A 25,282-nucleotide genomic window follows, 5' to 3' on the forward strand; every position below is an offset into this window, starting at 1 on the left:
GCGTAGACTTACCATAAGGAATGAAACATGAACTGTAATACACTTTACACCACAGACGCTCACTCTGGCTTGACGAAAACATCCAAACATTGACCAAAAGTTGCACAAATAATTGAGTTTGAAAGGAAAAGAAACGAGGTATGAAGCATTTATAAATTCATCGAATGTAGTGAGGTGGTTTCATTTCGTCCCAGTCTATAAAATTAATTTCGGGCCATACTCAGCTCTTGCCGATTAATGTAATATAATACCCGCCTACTAATCAGGGCGTCTGTCTCCGTTGCTTTTGAGCGTGAATGGAAATTGTAGAAATTTTCTGTGGAGCAACATTTAATAATAAAGCGTTTTAAATCATCAAAAGCGATGAGCGGTAGCAGGCGCTTTCGATAAAGAACGGGGGAGTGCAGCGCCGCTGCTGTCGCCACGGCCGCTGCCAGTAGCCAGCAAATGGATCCCGGAGCTTTGCCGCATACGGCGTCCAGAGGAGGACAGTCTGCAGGAAATCTGCCGCAAAATCGTTACTGGATAAAATTTTGATATCGGTGTGTCACAAAGCGAAATAGATTGAATCTGCGCTACCATTACATTCACGTCTTCAGCATTCAGACAGAAGAGGCTATAAAAATATTTTATGCCAGCTGCTCTCGATCCACTGACTTTATGAACAGAAACAACGCACGCTATCGCTAGACCACAGGCGTAACCAGCCTAGAGTTACTCTATCGTGAGACAAGTTTTCCTCCAGGAAGTGCCGCGGTCTACAGTGTTGCCAGATTGTGCAGATAACCGGACTTAGAGAATTAGCGAGTTGGCCAGTTTTTTTGTCCCATGTCGCGATCGGCGCGGACTTAGCCTCTGAAGCGGCCGGCCGCCGGTCAAGTTTTATGTCAAAGAGTGTACTTCATTATAGATAACTGCAAAAAGCCTGATTTTACTATTAATATTATCTGCAACCGTCACTAATATACAATATGAACAACAAGGGTCTTAACACACTTCTCTGGGGCACACCCGAAGTTACTTCTACATCTGACGATGATTCTCCATCCAAGATAACATGCTGTGTCCTCCCTACTAAAAGGTCCTCAGTCCAGTCACATATTTCACTTCATACCTCATAGCTAACACGTGGTTCAAGAATCATAAAAGAAGGTTGTATAGATGGAAGAACCCTGGAGATACTGGAAGGTCTCAGATAGATTATATAATGGTAAGACAGAGATTCAGGAACCAGGTTTTAAACTGTAAGACATTTCCAGGGGCAGATGTGGACTCTGACCACAATCTATTGGTTATGAACTGTAGATTAAAACGGAAGAAACTGCAAAAAAGTGGGAATTTGAGGAGATGGGGCATGAATAAACTGAAAGAACCAGAGGTTGTAGAGAGCTTCATGGAGAGAATTAGGAAACCATTGACAAGAATGGGGGAAAGAAATACAGTAGAAGAAGAATGGTAGCTCTGAGAGATGAAGTAGTGAAGGTAGCAGGGGATCAAGTAGGTAAAAAGACGAGGGCTAATAGAAATCCTTGGGTAACAGAAGAGATATTGAATTTAATTGATGAAAGGAGAAAATATAAAAATGCAGTAAATGAAGCAGGCAAAAAGGAATACAAACGTCTCAAAAATGAGATCGACAGGAAGTGCAAAGTGGCTAAGCAGGAATGGCTAGAGGGCAAATGAAAGGATGTCGAGGCGCATATCACAAGGGGTATGATAGATACTGCCTAAAGGAAAATTAAAGAGACCTTCGGAGAAAAGAGAACCACTTGTGTAAATATCAAGAGCTCAGATGGATAGCAAGTTCTAAGCAAAGAAGGGAAAGCAGAAAGGTGGAAGGAGTATATAGAGGGTCTATACAAGGGCGATGTTCTTGAGGACAATGTTATAGAAATGGGAGAGGATGTAGATGAAGATGAAATAGAAGATATGATACTGCGTGAAGAGTTTTACAGAGCACTGAAAGATCTAAGTCGAAACAACGTCCCGGAGTAGACAACATCCCATTAGAACTACTGACAGGCTTGGGAGAGCCAGGCCTAACAAAACTCTACCATCTAGTGAGCAAGATGTATGAAACAGGCAAAATACCCTCAGACTTCAAGAAGAATATAATAATTCCAATCCCAAAGAAAGCAGGTGTTGACACATGTGAAAATTACCGAACTATCAGTTTAATAAGCCATGGCTGAAAAACACTAACACGAATTCTTTAAAGACGAATCGAAAAACTGGTAGAAGCTGACCTCGGGGAAGATCAGTTTGGATTCCGTAGAAATGTTGGAACACGTGAGGCAATACTGACCCTACGACTTATCTTAGAAAATAAATTAAGGAAAGGCAAACCTACATTTCTAGCATTTGTAGACTTAGAGAAAGCTTTTGACAATGTTAACTGGAATACTCTCTTTCAAATGCTGAAGGTGGCAGGGGTAAAATATAGGGAGCGAAAGGCTATTTACAATTTGTACAGAAACTAGATGGCAGTTATAAGAGTCGAGGGGCATGAAAGGGAAGCAGTGGTTGGGAAGGGAGTGAGACAGAGTTGTAGCCTCTCCCTAATGTTATTCAATCTGTATATTGAGCAAGCAGTAAAGGAAACAAAAGAAAAATTTGGAGTAGGAATTAAAATCCATGGAGAAGAAATAAAAACTTTGAGGTTCGCCGATGACATTGTAATTCTGTCAGAGACAGCAACAGACCTGGAAGACCAGCTGAACGGAATGGAATGTGTCTTGAGAGGAGGATATAAGATGAACATCAACAAAAGCAAAACGAGGATAATGGAATGTAGTCAAATTAAATTGAGTGATGCTGAGGGAATTAGATTAGGAAATGAGAGGCTTAAAGTAGTAAATGAGTTTTGCTATTTGGGGAGCAAAATAACTGATGATGGTCGAAGTAGAGAGGACATAAAATGTAGACTGACAATGGCAAGGTAAGCGTTTCTGAAGAAGAGAAATTTGCTAACATCGAGTATAGATTTAAGTGTCAGGAAATCGTTTCTGAAAGCATTTGTATGGAGTGTATGGATGTGAAACGTGGACGATAAATAGTTTAGACAAGAAGAGAATAGAAGCTTTCGAAATGTGGTGCTACAGAAGAATGCTGATGATTAGATGGGTAGATCACATAACTAATGAGGAGGTACTGAATAAGATTGGGGAGAAGAGGAGTTTGTGGCACAACTTGACTAGAAGAAGGGATTGGTTGGTAGGGCATATTCTGGGGCATCAAGGGATCACCAATTTAGTATTGGAGGGCAGATGAATACGCTGAACAGATTCAGAAGGATGTAGGTTGCAGTAGGTACTGGGAGATGAAGAAGCGTGCACAAGATAGAGTAGCGGAGAGCTGCATCAAACCAGTCTGGACTGAAGACCACAACAACAACAACCTCATATGATTGTACTTTTGACAATAATGTAGGTGCGGTACTGAGTCAACTGCTTTTCGGAAATCAAGAAATACTGCATATACCAGGTTGCCTAGATCCAAAGCTTTCAGTATTGTCACCTGAGAAAAGTGCGAAGTGGGTTTCACATGATCGACGTTTTCCAAATCCATGCTGGTGGGAACTGAGGAGGTCATTCTGTTCAAGATACCTCATTACTGTTAACGCCAGTTTCAACACCATTCTCCTGGTAGCTGAGTGGTCAACGCTACGGAATGTCATGCCTTACGGCCCGGGTTCAATTCCCGGCTGGGTCGGAGATTTTCTCCCCTCAGGGACTGGGTGTCCCCATCGACACGCAAGTCGCCGAAGTGGCTTCGACTCGAAAGACTTCCACCAGGCGAACGGTCTACCCGACGGGTGGCCCTAGCCACACGGCATTTCCATTTCCAACACCATTATGGAGACAGACATGTCACCAGATGTTTGCTATTAGCGTCGCATGCACATAATTGCAAAAAACATGAAAAGCAGTCTCACCAGCATTTTCAAGAAATACTGCATCTACCTGGTTGCCTTGATCCAAAGCTTTCAGTATGCCATGAGAGAAAAATACAAGTTGGGTTTCACATGGTCGATGTTTTCGAAATCCATGCTGGTTGGCATTGAGGTCATTCTGTTCAAGGTACCTCATTATTGTTAACGCCAGTTTCAACACCATTTTGAAGACAGACGTGTCACTTGTTCTTAGCCGTTAGTGTCACATGCACATAATTACAAAAACATGAAAATCAATCGCGCCAGTATTGAAAAGTACTTTGCGAAGGTTCTCAATCACCTTTGTACTATTTTTTACGACCTTGAACTTAATCCAACAATCCCACACGCCGTGTGCAGCGGTAAGGCAAACATAGAAAGTGTGCTTTCCCACGACACTGACGCATTGCATTAGTTAAGAAACGCAGTGCGGCCGTTAGGTGCTGTACGTGACTTTTACCTTCGTTGCTTTAGTGGTGGGGTCCGAGACAGGACAAAGTGGGGGAGTTGAGTGACCCCCTTTTTCTCCGGCTGCAGCAGTACAGTCAAGAAAAAGGAATGCCAAGGCAACAGTCGGCGGGCCTAGCGGTACACTGCTACAGCGTTTTCAACAGCTGGCTAGCTGAATGAACAAAGAAATGCACGTGTTAGCAATATGAAAATTACGAGCATTTTCCCAGGAGCATGTATTCTCGTTATACTTACGGGTAAGAACAGTTTAATGCAATATTAGCAGCGTGTGACAAAAATTGTAATGTTTGTTGTCCCGTGTGATCTGTCATAGCAGACTCAGGATTTTTCTTTTTTTCCTTTTTTATTACGATTAACTGTATTCTCAGTCACAGAGAAGTTATTTAGTTGGCCTGTGCTAACCTGTATTTTCTGACAACAACCTCATCATTCGTCTAAGGCTTTAACTTTTCAGTTGACATTTCGAAACAGCGAACGTGCATGTGGTGATTTCAATGATAGGTTGTGACAGCAACTGAAATGTAAAACGTAAAGTTAAAATATTTTTGTAGTATAGCCGACATTATCAGTTTTCATACGATGGTCAATGAACTAAATAGTGTAACGACTGACAGTTAACTATAGCAATAATTTTCCAGTCCTATTACAAGCTTTCGAATCCGGACTTTACGCGTGTAATTATCAGAAAAGATTGTATAATGCTAAATAGAGAACAAAAAAGCTGTCATTCGGACAGTACACCGTTTTGGACATGAATTAGGCCGTGAATAGCATTAAATTAATTCTGTTTCTTTCCTTATTTTGCAACAGTGATCTCATCCACTGTATCTGAAGAGAAGGAACCATACCAGGGAAAATACCTTGGAAAACTCAACCCTTATCACCACCAAGTTTCAGGAGATGTGTATGCTGTTGATGAATATACACTTCTATTCGTGAATTTTAACTATGATGGGAATGGAGCAGACACATTTTTCTGGGCAGGATCTGCCAATCGGCCAGGTCCACAAGGTTTCATTGTGCCAGATGAGTATGGAAAGTAAGCATACACCATCTTAAGTACTGGTATATTAGTACAACGAATAATTTTACTGAAGCCATTTAGCCAAGTTTCGTTGTTGTGAATTATTTGAGCAATTTCATTTAGTTATTCAATCCAAAACATATAACTTCTGTATTCTGCATTGCTCCAAATTACATTCTCTTTTTGGTTTACAAATTTTTGCTTTATTCACCTTCCTGTCTCTCTCATTTTTGATTTTCTCAGTGCATTGTAAATCCTCTCCAAGAATATTACTGCTTGTCACTATATCCCTGGTACATTTTTAATCTGTTGTTACTAGTATTTTGTTACCATTACTGCTAGTTTGATTGATTTATTGATCCATTTTCATCTACAGCTGCACAATGTGCAACAGATATTTGGATTTTTTTGTTAATATTAACAGTTTTACATATAATATACCTTTGTACATAATAACACACATTACTATATCAATTAATGATGAATACTTAAATAAATGTTGTTATAACTACAGAGCGATAAAATACAAATGTTCTTCTGAATGAGACTACATTGGGTAAACACACAAAAATTTAGTTTTGTAGGTATTCATTTACTGTGTAAAAGCAGTGATCAACCAAGTATGACTTCAGTTTAGATTTGAAGTAACCAATGTTTTGTATGTGTTTAATGGTATCTGGTAAGGCATTGTATAGTTTGATACTAGGATGGATAAGGCTGTTTTGAAATAACTTTGTGTTGGCCCTTTGAACATGTACATCCAATTTTTGTCTTGTATCATAGCTGTGTATTGTGTGATTTTGAGTGATGAGTGGTCTTTTTGTATGTTTTGTATGTTTTTAAAAACATGTAATGTTACTAGATTAATCTCATTTTCACACATACGCTATACATAGTGCATTGCAAACTAACCTGTCCACCATCCCTGTACCGTTTTTAGGTGTTTCCTTTAGTTCATGAAGAGTGGAGTGAGTGGAGTGAATTAACTCCACCATGCCTTTAAACTGCTACAGGGAGGAACAAGAAGTGGATGGGGTAATGCAATAATGGCAGGCAAAGAAAAATTTTAGGCCCTAACTTTGTTTTGTTCTTTATTCAGAGCAATTTTGCCTTGCAGTGATAACAAATGGTTTCATGTATCGCATTGAACGAAAGCTTATTTTCAACTTTCACACAAACCAGACAGCATTTCTAAGAGTCAAAGCACACAGAATGGGGGAAGTAATAGAGAAGGGAGTGAGACAGGGTGGTAGCCTATTCTTAACTTTATTTGGTGTGCAGCAGTCAAGTAATACAGAAAACCAGTGAGAAATTTGTGAAAGTAATTTAATTTCAGTGAGAAGAAATATAAACATTTAGGTTTGTTAGTGACAGTAATTCTGTCAGAGGCAGCAAAGGACTTGGAAGAGCAGTTGAATTAAATAGATAAGATGTTATAAAATGAAACTAAACGAAAGTAAAATAATGGCAATGTAGTGTAATCAGATTAAATCAGGTTGTGCTGAGTGAAAGGCTAAGAAAATGGACTAAAGGTAGTAGAAGGAAGGGGGTAAAAATCGTAGAGGAAGATCAAGTGTGAATACAGTAGGCAGTTTCAAATAATTCTGGGTACAATGGTTATACAGAGACGAAGAGACTAGCACAGTATAGACTTATGATGAGAGCTGCATCAAACCAGTCTGTTGCCTGGAGGGCACCACCATCACCCCAGTAACAGTTACTACAACAACAAACTGAAGCAACCCCCAAACATAGCACTGCATAATGACTGAAAGCATTCAACAATAGTCGCAAGCTGACATCTGTTGTGCCATTACATTGCAAATATTGGAAATAATTAAAGGAGTGTACTGTTTCAGACATGGCTGACTTTTGATGAGTGTGATCTAGATATAATGAGAACAAACAATTATTGTCTGGTATGTTTTACATACTAAGCCTATTTATTCCCAATTTGTAATTGCTAACTAAACTTTATGCAATCTTATTTTCCGAATAGTTGGTGTTTCAAACCTCATTTCTACATCTAAAAATGTAGAGGTAGCACTGGCACTGTGCAAGATGGCATATAATGTTGTTGTTGTGGTCTTAAGTCCAGAGACTGTTTTGATGCAGCTCACTATGCTGCTCTATCATTTCTGAATAACTGCTGTGACCTACAACGATTTGAAGCTGCTTTCTGTATTCATTCCTTGTTCTCTCTCTACAGCTAACCCCCTCCCCTCACTTACTTACACATGTACCACCAGTCCGAAATTGAAAATTCCTTGATGCCTCAGCATGTGTCCTATCAACTGATCCCATATTTTAGTCAAGTCATGCCATAAATTTTCTTTCTCCCCAGTTTGACTCAATAGCTCCTCATTAATTACCTGATCTAACCATCTAATATTGAGTTAACACCGCATTTCAAAAGCTTCTGTTGTCTTCTTGCCTGAAATGCCCACTGTCCACATTTCAATCTGTACAAGGGTGTTCTTCAGACAAATATCTTCAGAAAAGACTTTTTAACGCTTAAATTTATATTTAACATTTACAGATTCTTATTTTCCAAAAATGCTTTCCTTACTGTAGCCAGTCTGCGTTTATATACACTCTACTTTGATCATCATCATTTACTTTGCTGCCCAAACAGCAAAACTCATTTACTAGTTTTAGAGCCTCAACTGCTAATCCAGTTCCCTGAGAGTCACTTGATTTAATTCAATTACATTTCATTACCCATGTTTTACTTTTGTTGTTGCTCACCTTGTAACTTCTATTCAAGACACTATCCATTTCATTCAGCCACTCTTGCATGTCATTTGCTGTCACTGAAAAAATTATAAAGACACTGGCAAATTCAACTTTTTTACTTCTTTTCCCCGAATTTTAATTTTTCTTTGGTTTCCTATACTGCTTGCTCATTGTACATATTGAATAACAGTGGGTATAGACTACAACTCTCACTCCTTTTTCAACAACTGCTTCCCTTTCATGTCATTTGACTCTTATGACTGCAGTTTGGTTTCTCTAGAAGCTGTATATAACCTTTTTCTACCTGCATTTTATCCCTGCTACATTTTGAATTTTGAAGAGTTTAATTTAGTTAACATTGTCAAAAGCTTAAGAAAAGTTTTGAAAAATGCTGCCATGATTGCTAGAGGCATTTGTTTAGGTGAGATATTCCCGGTTAGAAAACAGGCCTAGGCTGCCTTCTGCATATGTCATTTTCATATGCAGCAGTGTGGTTACCTTACTTTACTTAACGTAACCAACTCTGAGGGTTGTAACTTTAATAGTGGCAACTATTTATTTACAGCTTGTACAAAATAGATACGTGTTTCAAAGTAGTCACCAGCATTGTGTATAACCTGTTGCCAGCGATGTGGAAGTCATAGGATACTCTTAGCAGAGCCAGTTGTATTGACAGTTCAAGCGGCGCGGTCTATTGCCCAAGGAATTTGTAGCAGTTCTGAAGTGAATGCCGTGAAGTGTTTCTTTCAGTTTAGAAATCAAGTTGAATTTACGAGGGCTTAAGTCAGGGGAGTATAGTAGTTAGTATAGCACTTAGCAGCCCCATCAATCAAACAAATCAGTAACAGCTTGCACTGTACATGCTTGAGCATTGTCCTACAAAATGATGGTCAGGTCCTGCAGAAAGTGTCATCATTTCTGTCTCTAAGCTGGTCATAGGTTGTGTTCCAAAAATGAACAGCATAGAGACAGAAGTAATGACACTTTCTACAGGCACTGCTAAGAGTATCTTACGACTTCCACATCGCTGGCAACAGGTTATACACAATGCTGGTGACTACTTTGAAGGTCAGTAAAACTTTGAAACGCGTATCTATTTTGTACGAGCTGTAAATAAATAGTTGCCACTATAAAAGTTTCAACCCTCGTATTTAACCTAATCTACTTTCTCTGTTTTTATTCTGTTCATAGTGATGTATGTCCTCATTAGGAATGTTGCTGTTATTTTAACAACAGTGTTTACTTTTTGTGTGCTGAATGAGAGAAATACTATCTTTATCTAATTTACTGTTTGATTTAGTTGTATATGACATTATTCATTTTGCTCCCTGTGCATGTGAATCAAAGTTTAAATCCATTTATAGAAGTTGAGACACACAAATGACCTCTAATTATAAAAATGTATACCTTTTTCCTATGTTCTCAGTATTTTTTTTAGAATGTAGCTTATAACAAAATATTTAACCACTTTCTGAAATAAACTTTTAATAGTTATTCAATTTGACTTTTCATATAGGCTACTCTACGAAGAAGAGAATATATATTCAAATTACATGACAAAGCGAACTGAAGACCCAGCAAGGGTGGCATCACTGTCATATTAATGCCTGACATGCAGAGAGGAAAGACAGTAACAGTGTACACTCTGGAATTTTTCCAAGTAGAGTGCTGTCACATGCTACACATCTGTATGCTAATGTCCTACACAACACCAAAGTTGAGGAGTGACAGACACATTTGATTGACAAAATCTATACTTTACCACTTTGAAAACATTCATACACAGCATAATGTATATGAATTCACGTTTTGTCTGTGGAAACCCCTGGTCATTTTGTTCTGATGCTTCAGATTTTCATAAACTGGGTCATCTCATCACATGTGATGACTCATTAAGTCTGACACCTCTTAAAACAAAATCTTAATAGACAACATTTTTTCTCAGATGTTCCTTGCTAGCCTTGAAGTCCACATTCATGCAACTAAAGTTTTGAACTTATAACAAAGTTTGAATTTCTGTGTATTGTTCATAGTACCACAGAAACTTCTACCTAACAATGCATTTATTAATATTTTCAATGATATATTTATTGTGTATACTTTGCATTTTTGTGTTAGGGGCAAACATTTGAATTCCACCCACCATTGTGTCCTCTCTGCCATTGAATTACTAAACTTTGTAACATTTTGCTTTCATATCCTGTCACCTTTTCTGCCAGCAGTCTCTTTCCTTTCTCCTTCACATCATCAATAAATTTAATTACATTAGCAGCAAGCTGTCACAACTTCCCCTGGAGGCATTTTTCATGCTTGCTTTCCTTACTTGCATGGCAGGGTAGCAACACACAACTTTTAATTGGAAGCTAGTTCTACTTAATCACAAGACCAAGTTAATTCCCACTATTGCCAGGTCCATGTTCACTTTCCTGGTTAATACATACATAGCAGTAATAAATAATGATAATGATAATAATAATAGTAATAATAACCTTCAACCTTATCTCTACTCACTTTCTTATATTAAAAGTTAGTTATAATAATTATTCTAGGTATTTATTTTTCTTTCAATGCTTCTTGTAAACTGAACATTACATTTTCAGGACAAATGTCTTGCACAGTTACTTGAACAAGGATTTCACACTGAAACTGCCAGATAATAAGAAAATCACGGAAATAAGGTGGTTTGCTGTGTATGACTTGTCAAGCCAGAACACCTTTGGTGATGTATATGTACCAGAAGAATTCGAGCCCCCAACTATGCAGAGAATATCACAGCTGTCTGGAACAACACACAATGTTTCATCTGAATCTGTTGAAATTTTAGACTCGAAAACTATAAGACTGAAGCAGTTCTCATATGATGGACAAGGAAAAGGTAAGATTATAAGAAATTTAAATTACTAACCAAATGCTGACATAAATGCTTTACAATTATTGTTTGTGTAAAGTAGATTCTTGACTATCTGGCGTAATGTGGTGGAAGTTCAACTCAGATAGAAAAAAAGCCAGATAGGCCAGAGTTCTATAAATTATCTCTTCTGACCCCAGCTGTACCATTCAAAATACCCGTTTTTGTACCAAAATCTTGTTTTATTAACATGTTCTGACATCTTATGTAAGACATGCTAGTTATGTGTTTCTTATGTACATATTGCACCATTTAAAAATTATTATAGGAAACAAAAACAATCTGCATTTTAAAGTATGAATGTATGATTATACACTTTTGAAAAGCCAGACCAAACAAAAAATATGAAACTTACTGGTTTGAGGTTTTTAAGTCATAGATGACTGTTGCTTTGCTTTAGCCCTCTTTAGTGCAGCAATATCCCTCCACTTACACAGACAGATGAAATCAGCTAGTGTTGTTTCCTCCTGCTCACAAATACACAGCAGGCAGCCTCAGTCGTTTTGAAACCTTCCAAACATGGTATGAGATTGCTCCTGTCATCTAAATGTGCCTCATTCTCTTGTGTTACTTCCCCCTTTCACCATTTCCACAGTGTCGTCATCAGTGAGTCCATCAACTTCGTCATTTGCCACCCATTCTGTTTTGTCCTCCACAGTGACATTCTCACAACTCGGTAAATTTTTGAGCAACGAGACGATATCATCATTTCCGTCTTTGACTTCAGTTTCACATGTGGATACAAATTTAAAATGTCCACCCTCATGGTCTGAAAGAGTTCTCCAAGATCTTACAAGTGATATGTTCAGAATATCTTCCCATACTTCGGCCAACCACCTTATGAATCTAACAAGTCAGTCCTCTTCAGAATGGTTGCACATTCTTCATTATTATTAATAATTGATATTAATGAACTGAGAAGATGGTGATGATACTTCTTCTTTAGTATTTCAAGGATGCCCTGGTCCATCGTCTGACAAAGAGCAGTCACATGTGGTGGTAAAAACAATGCTTTAATGTCTTCATCTGTGAATTTGTCAGTGGCAGGAAGTGAAGGCATGTTATCAAGAAGCAGCATAGCTTTCCTCAGTAGACTGTTGTCTTTCAAGTATTTCTCCACAACTGGTACTAATTCATTTTGGAACCAGGTTTTAAGTATTTCTTAATTCATCCATTCTGTCTTTTGATGAGTGTAGTGTAGGGGCAGAGATTCCTTATTTTTCAGGTTTTTAAGGGCTCTAGGTTCCCATGTTTCTCTATCACTCCAATTCTAAGCTTTTGGTTGTCATTAGCATTACTGCAAGCCAATATGGTAACTCGTTACTTACTTTTCTTGTATCCAGGTGCTGCAGTTTCTTTTTTTGAAGCAAGCTTTTTGTAGGGAGCGTCTTGTAATTTAAACCACTCTCATTACAATTGTGCAGCTGTTTGCCAGAAATTACCTCCTCGTTAACTATCTTCATAAGGTAGTCATTAAACAGCGGCACAGCCTCTTTGTCAGAGGGTAAAGCCTCTCCACTAATAGTAATCTGGTGAATATCGAAACATTTTTTCCACTTATCCAACTAACCATCACTGGCAGTAAATTCTAAATCTTCTTCTTCTATTTGCTGCTGAAATTGCAATGCTTTTTCTTGCAGTATTGGCCCAGTAACAGGCAAACCTTTTTCTCTTCAATGTTCATGCTGTAAAAGTAAAGTTTCCCCTACTTTTTTATGCTTACCTTTTGACATTGTTTTCCTTACTTTTATCCCACTTCTACTAGCTTGGGAAGCAGAAAACTGTTCAATTTCTGCTCAATTTTTCTTCTGGTCTCCAACAATACTTTTTCCTACTGCTACAGCATGTAGTTTCTGATCCAGAGTGACTACAAATATTTTTTTCACCCATTTTGAATTCTGCTGTTAAAACACATAAGGACTGCACAAAGCAATAATTTAACAATGCATGCACTTTAGACATCTGATATGCCTGAAAATCGGAATCACATCCGAGATCTGTTGCAAACAGTGACGCAAAATCGGAGCACAGATCGTCCAATTCCTAAAAAGGAACAGCTGTGGAAACAGCCTTAACTTCGTCGGAAATTGAAAAGCCAAACAGCTGAAACACATCCAGGCCAAAAACATTCGAAGCTGATGGATGGTCGACGACAAAGAGGATAAGGAGCCGGAGAACACGCTTGTACGTCGCCTGGACGACGAACTGCCCACGAAGGTGAATGGAACCATCTCCGTAGGCGACCAAATGGTGAGAGGGAGCTGACAGCTCAGGAGAGCCCAGCCGGGTATATGTTGCCATATTAATCAGGTGAGACGGTGGCCCCAGTGTCGACCTGAAAACTGACGTCCTCAGTGAAAAGGCGGACCGTGAGGAAAAGCTTCCGCGCTGACGGGTCATCCTGTGGGACGACCAACTGCAGAGCATGGACGGTATCTTGAGGCCCAGGAGGGGCAGGACTGGAGTGAGTCGAGTGAGTATGACAATTCAATCGGATGTGGCCCTCCTTGTTACACAGCGTGCATGTTTTCCAGCAATGGGGACAATCTGCTTGAGAATGTGCAGTAAAGCACTGTGGGCAACATGGAAATGGATCACGTGAACGACAACGAGGGGCGATCGGAGGTGCTGATGTCATAGAGACATCGGACAATGAGGAGCCCCGACGGCGCTGGCCCTTGTTGGCCAGGCCACATCGACGTCGTGGCTCGTTAGCTAATGGAGCAATTTTAGAGGAGAAAGGAGTTGGGAATGCGGAGAATCTCTTCCAAGGAAGGGTTATTGAGTTTTAACACCGGAGTACGGACCTCAGGATCAGGAGCCAGCGGGACCACCACATCCCGGATCAGGGAGTCCGCATACGAAGCCTTACGCTGCAGATTGGTTCACGTAAAATAGCATCGACGGCTGAGACTCTGCAAGTCCGTGACCCAGGAATGATACGATTGGCCAGGCTTCTTATGGTACTGGTAGAACTCCAGCCGAGAGGAGTTCAGAATAATAGTTTGTCAGCAAAAGGCATACCTCCTGGAAAGAGAGAGCCACAGGATTGGACAATGGTGTTGACTTGTGGAGAAGAAAGAACATGTCTGGGGGTGACTTGAAAAGCCGTGAAATGTTGTTTCAGCCGATGTAAGTAGATTTTTCCCAGTCCCCTTTAGTGTCATTAAAGGGTGGGAATGACGGCGGATGTGGGAAAGCATCGGTCACCCAAGGACTCGGAAGCTGTTGTGGTAACGCTTCCCGGGCATCGACTTTGTCTGTTAGCAACTGCAGCGACCGTTGTAAGATGTCTAACTGGAGCTGCTGCTGCTGCATGAGCTGCTGCTGTTGCTCCAGAAGACAGACCAACTTTGCCTCCATGCTAACAACTACCACTGTTTACCTCGTCACCAAAATTGTTGTAACCGTTCCGGTCGCGGGGTGGCCGAGAAAGTGCGGTGGGACCAAACGGAGAGCGGGGCACGAACAAACAAACGAACAGAAAGGACAGACACGAAAGAACAATGGACGATCGAGAGAGACCTTACGACGACAACACGCAAGAAGCAACGGGGTTACAAAGACAACCTAACAAATCCAGGATGTCCACTAGTAATGAAAACAAAGAACGGTAAACACGCTGTCTGTTGTTGAGGTGATATGTCAATAGGCACGCAATGATAAGACTCACTGGCTGAACGAGAGAGGGGCGCTTAAATACACGATCGGGGGCGCCGCTGTTGGCCGCTGTGGCCACATGTTCCACTGTGGTGCCCTCACACTAAATGTGGGCCAGGAGGCGCACACTGCCACGGCTTACGGTGTGATGGTGCAGAGACCTCTAGGGGTATTCGAGGTCCATGACGTCTGGAGTGGATTCAAATTCCGCAGCACGCAGTACCAAATTGATATACCCAGACTACAATGTGAGACTGCTGCAACTGTTCAGTTGCTACATCAAAGACTGCTGGCCAACCCCAACCCGGCATTCTGTGTGATACACAGCTAGTTCCAGTGCAACGATTGTACCAATAATAATAGTTCGTATTTGATGCCATGGCTTGCAATATTTAGTACTGAATCGTCTGTACAAAACAAAACCATAGAAGCAGATCTGGATTCATGTAACCATAAACAACGCTATGCACACACTGCAACGACTCCAGGATGACTGTTGGAATAACTCATTTGTGCATGCCACCTAGTGGGAATGTTAGGAACTAACAGTGTTAGATAAGAATAAAATTTGAAGATATACTGCATTCAATGCTGTATCCAACATTTCTGTAAATTATTTACCCTTTTCTCAATTAAAGGTTATTAATTTATAAACACCTGTATGTTTGCTATGTGATATTGTTCCTAGTACACACCTTCTGCTGCGTGTCCTGGCAGTGGTGTGTGAATGTGAGATGTCATCCATTGTTACTTATAAGTGGTGAAACTCTTGCACTGGAGTAATTGGTGGTCATCCCATGGTACAGTCTCTCTGTTCCTCAAATGAAATGCACAGAATTCCATTTCTTCAGGATTTGGCTCTAGGGAGGTGAATACTGCTGCAAAGGTGCTGGTTAGATTATTTACTATTTTGAAAAGGTTCTCCTGAGCAATCATTGCAGTATCATCTGCTTAAAATAATGTTGTGGTTTCAAGGTTAATCAGCTGCTTATTATCATAAATGTTGTGTAGCAGTGCGTATAGTGCTTTCTTGGGGAGCGAATTTTTTCTACATCTGCATCTACATGATTACTCTGCTATTCACAATAAAGTGCCTGGCAGAGGGTACAATGAACCACCTTCAATGTGTCTCTCTACCGTTCCACTCTCTAACACCAAGAATACCTATTTCTATGTTTCTCATCTTGGCAGTTGTTTGTGATTGGAATTCAGGAATATTTACTTTGTCTTCTTTGATGAAGTAGTTTCGAAACACCATGTTTAATAACTCTGCTTCAGTGGCACTGTCATCAGTGACTTCACCGTTTTTATCACACAGTGAAGATATTGATTGCGCCTTGCCACTGGTGTGGTTTATGCATGACCAGAATCTGTTTGGGTTTTCTGCCAGATTTCAAGACTGAGTTTTGTTGTGGAAATTATTGAAAGCATCTCACATTGAAGTACATGCTATATTTCGAACTTCTTCAAAACTTTTCCAGTCTTGGGGATTTTGCGAGCTTTTAAATTTGGCATGCTTTTTTTGCTGCTTCTGCAACAGCGATCTGACCCATTTTGTGTACCATGGGGGGATCAGTACCATCATTTATTAATTTATTTGAGATATATCTCTCAATTGCTGTCAACACTATCTCTCTGAAATCATTCCACAACTTTTCTATGGTTGCATGATCAGATTGGAAGGAGTGCAGACTGTGTCTTCAATTGGTGTTAAGAGCATTTTTCTCAGATTTTTTAAACAGACATACTTTGCATTTCTTTTTGATGGTTGTAGGAGTTACAGTATTCAGCGTAGCAGCTACTGCCTTGTGGTCTCTAATCCCTGTATTTGCCATGATACTCATTATTTGTCCAAGATTATTTGTTGCTAAGAGGTCAAGTATGCTTTGCAACCATTTACACTTGGAGTGGGCTCATGAACTAATTGTTCAAAATAATTTTCTGAGAAAGGATTCAGTACAATTTCAGATGACTTTTATGCCTGCCGCCAGCTTTAAACATATAATTTTTCCAGCATATTGAGGGTAGACTAAAGTCACCACTGACTATAATTGTATGAGTTGGGTACCTATTTGAAATGAGACTCAAGTTTTCTTTGAACTGTTCAGCAACTATATCTCCTGAGTCAGGGGTCGATAGAATGATCCAATTAATAGTTTAGTCTGATTGTCAAGTATGACCTCTACCCACACTACTTTGCAGGCACTATCTACTTCAATTTCACTACAAGGCAAACTACTTCTAACAGCAATAAATACTCCACCACCCATTGTATTTAATCTATCCTTCCTGAACACTGTTAGGTCGCCTGGAAAAAATTTGGCTGAACTTGTTTCCGGCTTTAGCCAGCTTTCTGTACCTATAACTATCTGAGCTTCAGTGATTTATATTAGGGCTTGGAGCTCTGGTTCTTTTGCAACACAGCTACAGCAATTTACAATTACAATACCGATTGTTTCTACAACTAACTTACTGTGTTTTACCTGCCCCCTTTTGGACGGATGCCCTTTTTGAGGTTCCTTGAGGCCCTCTAACCTAAAAAACCGCCCAGTCCCTTCCGCACAGCCCCCGCTACCATTGTAGCCACTTCCTGTGTGTAGTGGACTCCTGACCTATTTAGCAGAACCCAGAAACCCACCACCTGATGGTGCATGTCAAGGAATCTGCAGCCTACATGGCCAGAGAACTGCCTGAGCTTCTGATTGAGACCCTCCACTCGGCTCTGCACCAAAGGACCACAATCTGTTCTATCGACGATGCTGCTGATGGTGAGCTCCACCTTAATTTCGCAAGCAAGACTGGCAGTCTTTACCATTTCCGCTAGCCATCCGAAACCAGAGAGAATCTCCTCCGATCGAAAGCGACATTAGTCATTCGTACCGACGTGAGCCACCACCTGCAGTTGGCTGCAGTCTGTACTCTTCATGGCATCTGGAAGCAGCCTTTCCACATCCAGAATGACTCCCCCCAGTATGCACATGGAGTGCACACTGGCTTCCTTCCCCTTCTTGGCAGCCATGTTCCTAAGGGCCCCCATTACATGCCTAACATTGGAGCTTCCAGTTACCAGCAAACTCACCCTCTGTGAATGCCCAGACCTCCATCAGTCCTGTAGAGTGACAAAACAAAAGTATCTTCTGTACTACACATTCATCAAATGAATCATTCAGTATTCCCTTGTAGTGATGCACACACCTCTGTTACCAATATTGTTGTGATATAATGTGTCTTACACTGCTTCTAGAAATATAAGAACCATTTCTCATATTTGTTCCTTTAAAACCCAACATCTGTATGTTGATTTAAGTTAATTACCACAGCACAGCATGACAGTCCCATTCGGAAGTCTACTTCTTCTTTAAGAATTGCATTGTCAGCATCCCCAGGCTTCCTGTTTAGAAAAAGCCTCTTTGAGGTTCTGAAAAGATGACTGAGAAAGGTCACATATCTGAAATTCTTTGGATCAGATGGTTCCTTCCAAGTTCCTGGTGTAGAAAAATTTAGCCTTGTACGAGGCCATAGGTATATAAAACGCAGTCACACATTTGTTCATCAGTTTTCAGATCCAGTTGTTGGTTTCATATCCGAAATGTTTATTTTGCTATGTCATAGTATTCTTTAAAACTGCTGCTTTATTGCTTTTCATTTTTGCACCTACTTTCTGAAACATTTAGCTGTTTATGTGTTCAAGTAATGTCTTAAAAGTTGTGTTGTAAAACATACCTGTCAGCTGGTTTTAGTATAATTGTCGTAGTGAAGTGTGAGACTAAATTTTTAGGTGAAACCCTGTTCCTCAAAATCACAGTTAGTGAGATTAATACATACACATGCAGATGGCCTTGTAGTAGCATTAGAAGCAGTGACTAGATATTTTACAAGGATGTTAAAAAAACCCTGAAACTGAGTCAGTTGAACAATGAAAGAAGAGTAATGTCTGCAAGTACAATTCCTATTGGAAAGAGTTAGAAGTGTGAACATATCTCACATTAAATTCTACTGTATAATTATTTTAATGGAAATCCTGAATTGAATCTAAACAGTGGTTGTAGGATAGCCAACCACACACTATATAGGACCACTGTTTATAGATCTGTTACTACTGAAGCAGCAATGGATGGCACATAGGCCTAGATGTTTGTTAACAGTGTATATATTTGATCAGCATATGTATAACATTGTCATGAAGTTAAACTCTTATAAGTCATTTTAGTTATAATGCCTAAAGCTTTTGACATATTTTAACAATAAAAAGCTATTTATCATTGTACAATTTTTCATGAGAGCATGTAATTTCGTATTGACAGTTACCAAAACCTTAAATGGCTTGTAATATTGCTTAAAGAATTTTATCTAAGTGACTAATTGAAATAATTTCAGATGCTTACTTCTGGGTTGGTATTGGTCCCCAGCCATCTTCAAAAGGGACAAAAGTTCCGGATGAATATGGATAGTAAGTATGCCAAACGAAATTTATGATTTATTATATCTGATTGGCTGAAACATTCTATTTACTAACTTTAATGCCCAAAAATTTAACTGTAATTTCCACCCCATTTAAAAAAAAAATACGGTGGTATTCTGTTTATGACGACATGAACATTACATTGATTGAAATAGTCATCAGTTGAAATTAGGAACTACTGTTGCAAGTGGCATCGGAAATGAAGAGAGATGAAACGTAAGAATAATACTAACATTATAGAAGTGATTTTTGACCTGTATATAATGGTTTTATGTTTAAAGATGTAACACAATACAATATAAATGATTGGCTGTTTAGTGACTGTTTCTTCCAGGCTGATTTAAGAGGTACTATCGTAAAATAATATCATGTGTAATCTCTGCTAAAATGACAAAATTTGCAAAGTTTCTCTGCACAGTTATGAAGAAAGAACAGTGGAAGAATCATGGATGAGCAGTCATAATTCTAACAATATGCTCTGATGAATGTCTTAGTAACACGATTCAGCAACCTGACTTCATAAGTTTCCCTGAAATGCCAAAGAACTGGCAGAACAAAACTGCACACCTTCCGGTGGCCACATGCTGACAGTTTAAATCACCCATCATCTCTCCTTCAAAGTCCTAATCTACCAACAACTCTATGGAATTACTAAGGACATCCACATAGAACCATCCAGTGCTAACTTGTTTAGGGGCCACCAAGAGGAATCATTCCTATCCACATAACACCTAACACCCTTATCTGATTTGTTTATGACATCCTCATGATGTGGAGCTATAGCAAGGAGAGCCTCTCCTATTTCCTCCATAACTCAGCATTTATTCCTAAATACATTTCACATTGTGCTTCTCAATTCACAAACAATGACAACAGCACCTTGATTTCAATGGCTAATCCATTCTAAGTAAGTTGCTCCCATACAGTCATGGCATCTATGGGTGTCATATATGTTGTGGGAAATGGGAGTTATTAAAACTTAGCTAGAGCTTTCACAGACAGACAATATCCTGCCCAACCAATACAGATACAGTTCTCCTGTGCCATTTCTTCCTGTGGCACCTGCAGATCTGTCTCCACTAGGACCAGTTGACTGTCAGTATTCATATCTCTCGATAGCATCCAGGAGGTCTTCAGAATCTCAACCATACCCTTTGCCAGGGTGTCATCTACCTCACATTGTGTCCTAAATTGGGAGATCTTCTACCCAGAATCCTACCCTCACCACCCAACCTACACATTGCCTTAATCAGTCACTACGCCAGTTCTGTTCATACACCCTGTGTGTCATTCACTTGTGGAAAACCAAGGTAGCAGTCATATTCCTCTCCTCCCCTGCCCCACCTCCTGCACGCACACACACACACACACACACACACACACACACACACACACACGACATTTTCTACTGCAGTCCAGTCGCAGACATTTCCTTTCCTATGAACGGTAGAGCTGCATGCAAAAGCAGACACATTCTGTCCTCATTATTGTGCAAACCAGCTCTCTGTCTACATAGTGGTCACTGCCACTCAAAACATGACCACACAGTAGTGGAACATGCAGCATGCCACTGTGCAAAAGACTATTCAGATGAAAACCCTTTTTTCAGTGCATGCTGCGTCCTTGCAGTTCCCCTGTAATCTTCACTGATCCTCTTCTCACTTATTTACCTTTGCCCACATACTTTCCTCTCCTGTCCTACTCTAAACAGTCAGCATAGCTGCAGCTGCATTTAGTCGTGTTTAGATGTCTGGTTGTGTGTTGTCGAGTGCATGCTTTGACTATATAAAGAGTGGTAGCTGAAAAGCAGGTACATTTTTCTTTGCACTGAGTATCAATCAGCTTTAGGTGGATGGTTGCCTTTGCTCATGTTTGTGTATAAGCACAATTCTCACATATATACAGGGAATAATCTTGTACTCATTGATAAATCAAGAAAGTAAGCAATCATGGATTTGCTGCTTAATCGTAGTTTTTAAACAATGACATAATGTAAACTTAGAAATGTGTATTCATTGCATGCATCATATTACCCACATTACGTAAAGGGAGATGTTGTAATTCATGGAATCTTTTAATCAGTGTTGGAGTTTCCTGATAGAAACAAATGAGGCGTTCCTGCTTTGGTTCTCTAGCAATGTAGGAGTTAACTTAATTAAAAAGCTTGTGACTGCTGAACTTGTTTTGGCAGTTTTGTTCAAAATGTCACATCTAAAACTCTTGAAATAGCAGACATTAATAAAATTAGGAGATTTGATGAACTTCTGGAGGTAGAGAAAATATACAGCCATAGGGCTACAAAAGGCTGAAAGGTTTGCCATACAATCTGCACAACACATTTGACTTAGAAGTAGAATATGTGCACATGTGAGTACTTTTAGTAGATTCTGTATATAAGTTTGTTATATAACTTCAGAGCTTGGACTACCATTAACCTGTGAAGCAGAACTTGAGCATACTTTTGGCTTGCTGTTTCATTTGTTCTTTAATATCTTTTGCAATACTCCAGACCATCTTCATTTCCATCCTCACAGGTTTAGGCCAGTACAGTAAAGAGACAATGGAGATCAGCACAAATACTCCTTTAGGATGAATCGATACATTACTGGTAATTTAATGGAGGCTGGCCAAAGGAAAACAAATATACTAATCCTTTTGCAAAATAATTATTGGAGGAGTACTTATTCCACTTTAAAAATGTGACACCTTAAAACTGCAGTGACTTTTTGAGAATAAGCACCAGAATCTGAAAATTCTGTTTCTGCTGATGGATCTAGTTTCCTTATTTGGCTACAGTATTTTAATGTTGTTTATTCATTCTGATATTCATAAGTTTTGAGGAGCCAAGTTGATTTCAACATTTAATATGTCTTTCTTGCAGCCTTGATCCACTAAGGGCATACAAGAATGAAGATGTAACACTACAGCTACCTGGAGAACTAACTATATTTGATATAGAGTGGCTCAGCGTTTTTGATCTGGAGAGTAAAGAAAAATTTGGTTTTGTCAGAATACCAGATGGCTTGAATGTCCCACCATCACTTGTTAAAGTTGTGGTTAGTTGTTTACCCTAATGACAATATTTTTTAGTAGACTGAGTTATAATTTTTATTTTGCTGATGGTTTGTTTTTTACAGCCTCAGAAGAACAGTTTGCCAAACTGTCTTCAGTTACATAAAGATCTCCAAGTTAGTTGGGAAATATTTGGACCACAGATAACAATTCAATTGGCAGGACAGGTTGGTAAGTATATCAAACCTACTTCGTGTTAATTAATTTGGCCACAACATAGTGTATGTTCTTCCTAAATGGGTAAAAAGAGGTGCAGATAAAATTACTATATGAATTACTGACTGATAAAAGTGTTCAAACAATTAAAGTAGTAAAAGATAAAGAAACATAGTAAAGTTAGGTTGTACTGGTGAATCTAGTTCATTTTAAATATTTTCTTCTCATCATGTATTTTTCAACACGTAATATGAGAAATATACCGTATCACTCATTGCTACTGTTCCATCATCTTGCTCACCATCAACCGACTCCCTTTTTCCCTTTTAGCTATGGATTTGAAATACTTGTATCTTGAAATTTTGTGATTTTTGCCTTATTTTTTTGTATTCTAAGATATATTTGTGGTATGTGTAAGTAGTTTGTATTTTTAGATTTAATTGGCCTGCTTTAAGCTACATATTCACATTATGTTTTCATCAGCATTCAATTAGAAGGTGATGGGAACATTAGGTGGTGTCTGACTCATTTATGATGCACTGAACTGCAAGTTAAAACTTCTGTTGTTGTAGCGATATTATTTGTATCTGTGCATATATAGGCTAACACTGGTGCAATGAAGTTACTCTTTCCTTTCATAATAACAGGTAAATTACAGTAATTGCTAGTGTTGAGCAAGTAAGTCAGAAAGATGTTGAGGTAATGGATCTCATAATACAATAAACATTCAAACAATTATGCTCACATTGAGCTGCAGAATTATCTGATTATATAATGAATTTAGAATAAATCGTTTATGTAACTTTTTTCTCTTGGCGCAAATTCTAATCATCAGTTCACTGAGCTTATATACCTAATCTGACTTTAATTTTGGTCCATCTCTAATGATCTCATGTTGGCAAATACATAACATCTGTCATGATTACTACAAATAAACCCATTCATAGTTTTTGCATACTGCTTTGAAGTTGATCTGTGGAAATACTTACACAACACCACTGTAGCATTTCATTACCTGTGACAAAACTGTGTTGACTGCAACTTAAACAAAATTACAGCCTTTCCTCGTCATTTTATGATAGGGATTGTAATCATTGTAAAAAATGTCAGTGTTTCTCTTGTCCTCTACATCTAGTCTGCAAGCCACTGTGAAATGGAAAGCAGAAGGTACTTCCAGTTTTCACACATTTTATCATTTCCTCTCGCTCCATTTACATGTGAAGCATGAAACAAATGTCTGTTTAAATGCATGTATTCATACTGTAATTAGTCTAATCTTGTCTTTGTGGTCCCTGAGAAAATTATATATGAGAGGATGTAGTTATTCCTAATACTGATTCTTGAAACTTCATGGGCTAACTGATGCGTATCTTCAAGTGTCTTGACAGTTCAAGTTTTTCAGCATTCTGTGACACTGAACTGTGAGTCAATCAAACCTGTGACCATTCATGCTGTTTTTATTTGTGTATGTTGAACATACACAGTTAGTCAGATGTGGTGTGGGTCCCACAAACTTGAGCAATATTCTAAGATGATAGAGGCAAGTATTTTGCAAGCGATCTGCATTTCAGTGTGATTGCATTTTTCCAGTATAATACCAATGAACTGAGTCTACCTCTTATTTTACACATGACTGAGTCTATGTGTCATTTTATTTCATATTCCCACAAATCCTTACATGCAGTTGTTCACTAATTCAAGTTGTGAGTCACTGATATTATAGTCACTGGTGTCATAAAGCTGTGATGTAGTAGTCAGACAATACTACATTTTTACTTTTTGTGGAATCAACAATTTTACTTTTCTGGACATTTAAAGCATGTCCCCAGTCTCTGCACCACTTTCAAATTTTATCAACAGCTGAATGTCACTGTGATGTTTCAGTTGCCAGAGACTACAGTCAAGTGTGCGTGCTGCGTTTGTGTGTGTGTGTGTGTGTGTGTGTGTGTGTGTGTGTGTGTGTGTGTGTGTTTTGTCTATTGTTGAGGAAGTCCTTAATGGCTGAAAGCTTTAATTGTGAGAGTCTTTTTGATGTGCCTATCTGCAACTCAGCATCTTCACTGTATGGTAATTAGCAACTTCCCTTTTCATAATACTGATACATTCCATCCTGGATTTTCCATTGTTCAATATTTGTGTGAGCTTTTTTCAAATAATGCTTCAATAGAGATAACTGCAACATCAGCAAAAAGTCTGATTTTATTTTTAATATTGTCTATCAGGTCATTTGTGTGTAACAGGAATAGGAAGAGTCTGAAAGTATCTACATTTATCACTGACTCTCCATCCAAGATCACATGCTGTGTCACTCATAGCAAGAACTCCTCAGTCCAGACACAAATTTTGTTTGATACACCATAAGATCATTCTTTCATTTAACTTCCATATCATCTTAAAATAGCTAAATAGCATTATGACAGTTATAATTCCTGCAGAATACAATATTACATCACAACAGTTGATTTTGTGAGAGCTGTGTTCACATTTCCTTAGAACAAACTGTCAGTGAGTGGAGAAAGGTGGAAATATTGTGTTACTTACGTACCTGTAAGTACTGGCACTGCAATTAAGGGAAAGTTTTCCAAATCAGATATTGCTACAAAAAAAGTGTAGAATATGCAGCTGTAACATGCAATCATTAATTACTATAAAATATATTATGTACGACACTTGTAAATGTCCTAAAGTTCTCAGAAACATACCTTTGTTCAAGCAGTGGAAGCTCTTGGGTGGAATAACAACAAATAGCATGTGCAGTTTGGAAGGCGAAATAAAACTTGGGAAGGGAGAGGAAAAGGTCTGACACTGAGTAAAGTAATGCATTGGAGAACAGTAACAAAGGAAAACGGCAATGGGTTGTGG

The 25,282-nt window shown here is 39.0% G+C and overlaps 1 protein-coding gene across 1 annotated transcript in view; it reads left to right on the plus strand.

Annotated features, from left to right (window-relative positions):
• The first annotated feature begins 4,375 nt into the window (after positions 1-4,375).
• Positions 4,376-25,282, plus strand: part of LOC124787651 (protein Skeletor, isoforms B/C) — a 64,951-nt gene continuing 44,044 nt past the window's right edge. The window contains exons 1-6 of the mRNA XM_047254449.1: positions 4,376-4,638; positions 5,213-5,441; positions 10,763-11,037; positions 19,108-19,180; positions 22,074-22,248; positions 22,330-22,435. Coding sequence (XP_047110405.1) covers positions 4,587-4,638; positions 5,213-5,441; positions 10,763-11,037; positions 19,108-19,180; positions 22,074-22,248; positions 22,330-22,435 — 910 coding nt within the window. The 5' untranslated portion in view covers positions 4,376-4,586. The remainder of the gene's footprint in view (positions 4,639-5,212; positions 5,442-10,762; positions 11,038-19,107; positions 19,181-22,073; positions 22,249-22,329; positions 22,436-25,282) is intronic.

Source organism: Schistocerca piceifrons, chromosome 3, assembly GCF_021461385.2.
Source record: "Schistocerca piceifrons isolate TAMUIC-IGC-003096 chromosome 3, iqSchPice1.1, whole genome shotgun sequence".
In the NCBI taxonomy this organism is placed as follows: Eukaryota; Metazoa; Arthropoda; class Insecta; order Orthoptera; family Acrididae; genus Schistocerca; species Schistocerca piceifrons.